Source organism: Formica exsecta, unplaced genomic scaffold, assembly GCF_003651465.1.
Source record: "Formica exsecta isolate Colony F162 unplaced genomic scaffold, ASM365146v1 scaffold1136, whole genome shotgun sequence".
Classification (NCBI taxonomy): Eukaryota; Metazoa; Arthropoda; class Insecta; order Hymenoptera; family Formicidae; genus Formica; species Formica exsecta.
Window position 1 is genome coordinate 74,124 of NW_021848476.1, and position 6,235 is coordinate 80,358.

Here is a 6,235-nt window from a genome sequence, read left to right on the forward strand (position 1 = left end):
TATTAGATATAAAATATAATTTATAGATATATTTCGCGATATGTATATATATATATATATATATAAATTCATTCGCGTGATCAAACAACAGATTGCTGTTCTTTCGGAAAGGAAATAGCTTCGGGCACTCGTTTTTATCGTGAAACGTGCCCGCATCGTGGAGGCTGCGCGCGCCCATTCATTTCGAGATAAAAAGAATAAAGGACTAACGACGCGCAGGTTTGCCGAGGTGTACACACGAGACGGGTCAAACCGAGACATTCCCGAACTCGAAAATCCACTTAACCATTCGGAGAAGCAAGATTAGAAGGCAGGTCTATGAGTAGCCTGCAAGTTGCGCTATCTGCGCCTTTCAGGGCCTGAGGGCCGGGAGAGACCCCTCACCGAGAGGTAGACTGATAAGAGGGCGGCTTTTAGTCGCATCGCGACAAACTACCCTGAGAATGTGCGGACGGAGAATGGTCGAAAAAAGGGAAAAAGAAACGGGACAGATAATGAGGAATGAGCTTAAAAGGAATGCTGTCAATTATATTAAAAAAGCACCAACAGACTGCGTGGATATATATATATTTGTAAATATAAGAGAGAGATTTAAAGCATAATGTACATATATACCTATATACATACAGAGTATTTTAAAGTTAAATGATCAAATTTTGCCAGTATGTTTTATGAATAGAAATAAGAAAAAAAAAAAAAATGTATAAATATAGATCCAGAAACATTTTATTATCACGTTACATTGAAAAAAAGAAGTTTGTTTAATTTTCTCATGCAAGATTGACATCATTAGGAGATTGGATTTAATACTACGAATTTTATATATCTATCTTGCTTTAGTTCAGTGAAAATACATCATTGATCCTGTCTATCAGTTTAAGCTTTTAAATCTTTCTCTCTCTCTCTCTTTTATATTTACAGCATACATAGAAACTACTGAACCTAATTCATATCATCAGAGAGTGCATTGTAGATTTTTGCTATTCGAGAAATCGCGACATGATTTACTATTTCACGTGGGAAAAACGAGTCCTGTGCCCCGTGTAGGTGGTTACTATAAACGTATACTCTCGCCTCGTGTGGCCTCGATGCTCATGATCTGTTACACAGGGTGGTCGTCCCTCTGCGCTATCAAAGCACTGCTTTCGAATAGATTTATCTCTTCGCCGATCGTTAATTATATCCAATGTAAATTAACGGCAGCGTGCAACCTTGCGATATTGAGTACTGACGTTTCTTTGCGCAATGGCATATACTTCCTCTATTAATTACTTATTTTAATTTTTCCAATTCTAATATCTATTAATTTTTCATTCAAATATTTTTATTCTAATTTAGCATTTTTTACCATAGTTAAATATGTAACGAGATGTTACACGATATTAACTTTCCTTCGAGAATAGATATTCTAAAATCGATAAATATAAATGAGTGTATTAGTAAACGAATAAATTTTACATTTGTAAATAGATGAGGTAATGAAAGAGATTTGCGGACCTTGTAACCACGTAGCAGGATGCCAGGACCGATATGAGGGCCGCGATGGCGAGGACAAGAGCGGCGACGTGCAGCGCCCTAACGCGATTCCGTAAAAGTCCATCGACCGATTCCGCCGAATCGTCGTACTTGCGATTAGGCTGCATGGTCGGCGTCGCATCGCGATTCACTGGACCATGATCCAGCATCTCGCGATCCATCGCGGAACGCGTCCGCTCCGTCTGCGTCTTTTTCCATGTGCTCCCCACGTCGCCATCGCCATCGTCGTCATCTTCGTCGTCATCGTCATCGTCAGCAGCGTTGCAATAGTCGCGGTTGTCGCAGCATTTTAATTTGGGCCAGGGCACGAGAACCCGAGGACCGGCCGGTGATTCCATGGCGTTGACCGATCGCGACCTCGTGACCCAGGACTTTGTCTCGCACAACAATGGCGTGGCACCCCTGCGTATACGATATTGCGAATTTATCAAGTTGATAAAGTTCCGTGAACCCGCGCTCGTTGCAGAGAGAGATATAACCGCGACGTCCAAGGCGACGTTTGTTACGCGATGTCTAATGTCGTCAAAGCATATCGCGATATGACTATTTCGCAGGCGATTATCAATTTCTTCTCTCTTAAAATGATAAATTATTTGGAATCAAGTTTCAATCCAAATTAGTTATTTCTACATCGAGATGGACATTGTCTCTTCCATTGACTTGAATCGAATGTGATTGAATTTCAAATTGGACGGCAAGACTTTCTGCAAAAACATATAAAAGGAGCAAGCAGCGACAGACGTATTAACATAATATCCGGATTTTGTTGAACGAATCACTGTCGCAACTACCACAGGCGGCGATCACGATAATGAATATTAATGAGACATTTAATAAAAATTGCGGAAACTTTTTCTCTCGATTATATCGTCAAGGTTATTCGTCGCACCATTACGCATTCCTGAATTTATATTATAGTATTGTCAAACTCGCACAAGACACATATCCCGTTTGTAAGAGGCATAATATCTACAAAAATTGAGATACAAAGTTAAAAAAAAAACTTTTTGCAAGAGATTTTTCTACATTTTAACAAAAGAACACGATTAGAATCATTTGTGTGTCATTGTTATCCTTTTCAGACAAGAGAAACATTTCAAATATTGTATCGCATGTGAAAAACATTATATATCTACTTATACATAATTTTCGTTAAAAATCTCGGCAGTAATTTATGATATACACACTCAGTGCATCCTCTTGTGACCGTACTTTCACCAATTTCTTGTCCCGTTGTCAGAATGCGTTCGGTGTAACAGAAGAATCTCGTTTTACAAGTATCGATGCCGGCTTCCTTGCAGGCTTTGCTCGTGCACACGCACTTTCTTCCTATGAAACATAATATTGTGTGAGACAAGACGGTCGAAGCGAATCTGAGCAGCTCTATAAATGTAAATTGGCACGTACATAACAATTTAAAATCTTGAGTGAAGATAAGAATCGCCAATTAAGAAAAAATATCAGAAAAATAATTTTTCTCAACGAAAATCATATTAAAATTTCTCAAAACATCATTACTCCCTTCTTTATTATTCGAAAATTAATTTTCGTCGACATGAAGAAATGATTTTTACAAAACTATGCGATATTTTAAGGATCCAATTTTCTTTAACAGTACGAAAAATTGATCATTTTTAGGATCTTTTTTTTTGGCGTTTTACACACGTTTTTATTGATGTTTAACAGTACGTCAGTATTTTTAAATGTTGAATATTTAGCTTTTTTGTTCAATACGAGTTTCTGCGCGTAACGTATTTGAAAATACATAGTGACGGTATGACATGCTGCTCTTCGTGTAATTATCTGAAATGAAAAAATTCGATCTAGTTTTTTTTTCTATAGAATATTTATGAGATACTGAAACCAAGTTTCATTAAAGAAAATTAAAAAATAACAAAGTATTGTAGTATTATTTTAAAATTAGATATATATCAATTTTTTAGTCATTTCTTGAAGGTCAGAAAAATATTAATTATTAATCTTTTAAATTCTAATTAGATTCAGTATTTTTTTTCAAAAAATGTTCTCTTTCATTTAAAAAAATTAAAGTTATTCGGTCTTTTAGTTTTCAAGATATCTGTTACATCAACTTTGTTCGTCATTCTATTTAATCTTATAACTCTATCAATTTTTTACGAATTTTTCCATAAAGTTGTAAAGATATTCTCCAGACATTATACTTTCAGAAAATGTAAAAAGATCAATTTTTTGGACCTTCTAAAGTAGACTGGGGCTTTACAAGTACAGTAGACCAATTGTATTCATTCTCCCATATGATCTGATTTTCTATATGTTATCGATTTGTTTTAACGAACCAAGTGAGGATGTTTAATTAATAGCGCGTCTCTCGTCGTCATTAACGAGCATCCTTTGCCAATTAAGGAACCCGGCGACAAGCGACCGATGACACGCGGCTCACTTACCTTCCACTTGCGCGAAGCTCGTCGGCAACGACACGATGCACACCGCGGCGAGGTATCCGGCTAACGATCGACCAATTATCGATCGACGAGCAGGCATCTCTTCTTTCCAAGAATCCCGAAAGTTGAGTTTATTGGGCCGCGGAACCTGAATCTGTCGCTCGCCGCCCGCTAAAACGACCGCGGGCCATAATCTCGCGATGATTTTCTCTCTCTCTCTCTCGGCGATTGATGGAGGAACAGTCGCGGGCACGAAGCAACCGTCTTATCGGTTCAAAGGACTATTTGGAAATGTTCGAAGGAGAAGAAGCTGTACCGCAAAGGCTGAAACGCGACTATACTCACGCGCTGGCACCTCTAATTTTAGCGCCTCCCACTAAAAAGAGTCGCGTCGCGTCGCACTAATGTGTCGTCCGGTGTTCGACAATTTACTACTCTCTGTATCTATTTTAATTCCGTCATCGGCGGCATTTTACTTTGCGCGGCCGCGCAAATTCCGTCGCTCCGGCCCGATTTATTTCCGGTGCTTTCGGCTTTTCGCGCTCCCTCTTTTCTCGCGAAGAAATCGGCGCGCTCCTTCCTAAAGTCGGCCGATTTATTGGAAGAATAACACGCCGACTCCCCCGCATACGCATTTATATATTCCGAGGGACTTGGCCGCATTTGTACCATCGACGACGATCCGGGTGTAAACGAGCCTTTGACGGGAGCCCGATGGCGAGAGAGGGTAAGACGGTATACTCTCCTCGAGACGGCGCCGGCGACCTGGAGTCGCAGACCTCGTTAGCGGAAAAATCGAAGGCATATAGCACAGCGTCTTCCTCCTTTCTTTTTTCTCATCGAAAGATATTTTCTCGTTACTTAACCGCGTAACCCGTATAGCGTTATATTTATCCGCATCTTTATGAATGGTATATGATTAAGTAAATTATACGTGTAGTAGCGAGATACGTATACTCAATTTAGTACATCATTCTGGGACAAAGAATCGACCGAAAGAAAGAATTCCGAGAATAGAATTGAGAAAAGATAAACTAAACAATTATTAAGAAATCGAAATGTGTTGCAAATACAACAAACGATGAAAGATGGACTGGATAGATGAAAATAAAAGTTTTGTATGATTTAGAGATTCTTGGAATTGTCTTCTCGCCGTTTTTTGTAATAGTAGGTATAAACCGCTATAACTAGATTGACATAATCGTCGACAGGAAATGAGTTGAACGGCAATGTTTCGCCAATAGCGTGCAATGTATGTGTTCCGTTCGATCGACATTCAATTGCAATGACTCAATTGCGGCGTGCGGTCATTAAGTATTTTGAAGTGCAGTAGACGGGGAGAGCTTGAATTCCTCGTTTGGTTTACTGTACATGCAACATTAACCAGAGCCTCTCCTCCCCTGCTCGTTGTACATTTCTTTATCGACCTCCGTCGAGAGACAGTAAAAGCCGGAGTTGGGTTATCGGGAATGACACTTGGTTACAATTTAATGAGGTCGCGTCAGAGGCTTAACAGTCTGTTCGTCGATCGCTTCTTGCTGCACAAACGGATCGAGTGTCTGCGATAAAAAGAATTATGAATGTGAGTACAATGATTTCTTTCACATATAAATAATTTATAGAAATCTAGGCTCAGTTGATCGTTCTTCTGGTTCTATTAGCGGGAGTTGTGCGAAACAATGCGAATTGCAATGTGCGGTGAAAAAAAAAATATATCAAGATGTTTTAAAATAGAATACTAAAATAGAATGTTTGCAATCTTAATAACAACTTTAAAGAATTTTCTAGAATCTCAGAACTTTGCTTTAATAATAGATTTTTACATGGATAATTAATTCATTTTATTGCATAATTACAAAAGTAAATTGTATGCGTGACAGTTGTTTTGCGTTAACACTAATGCTTAGCTTTCTGCACAGTATTATTAATTTATCGAATTCTTGCCGTACATGCATACATTCAAACGAATGTAAGCGATACGACGCATATATGTAGATGAATCACGCGAAATATCGTACTGACAGATAATAATAATTGATTTTAATGTTTTCTTGATGCAGAATAAAATATTATTTTAATATATGTATATTATAAGTTTTTTACGCAAAGAATCGCAAAAACATAAATTTTAAGGCAGAATAAAATTATATCATGTTATTTTGAATCTTTATATATAAATTAGACGAATAGCGCGTGGAATGATAATTCGCGCAAAGGTTAAAAGTCTCCGCTAAAAAAAGAAAGAACGGTGGGAGAGTTGTGGAAAGCGGAGCGAGGGG

General features: G+C 38.2%; 1 protein-coding gene across 2 annotated transcripts in view; it reads right to left on the minus strand.

The window, feature by feature from the left end:
• The window catches only part of LOC115237247, a 7,490-nt gene extending 3,250 nt beyond the window's left edge, over positions 1-4,240 (minus strand). For both annotated transcript variants that reach the window (XR_003884326.1, XM_029810190.1), the window contains exons 1-3: positions 3,960-4,240; positions 2,724-2,865; positions 1,498-1,938 (exon numbers count right to left, since the gene is read on the minus strand). Coding sequence is in view for 1 of the 2 variants with exons in the window: in XM_029810190.1 (XP_029666050.1) it covers positions 1,498-1,938; positions 2,724-2,865; positions 3,960-4,056 (680 nt within the window). In the remaining variant the exon portion in view is untranslated. The remainder of the gene's footprint in view (positions 1-1,497; positions 1,939-2,723; positions 2,866-3,959) is intronic.
• Positions 4,241-6,235: the final 1,995 nt, after the last annotated feature.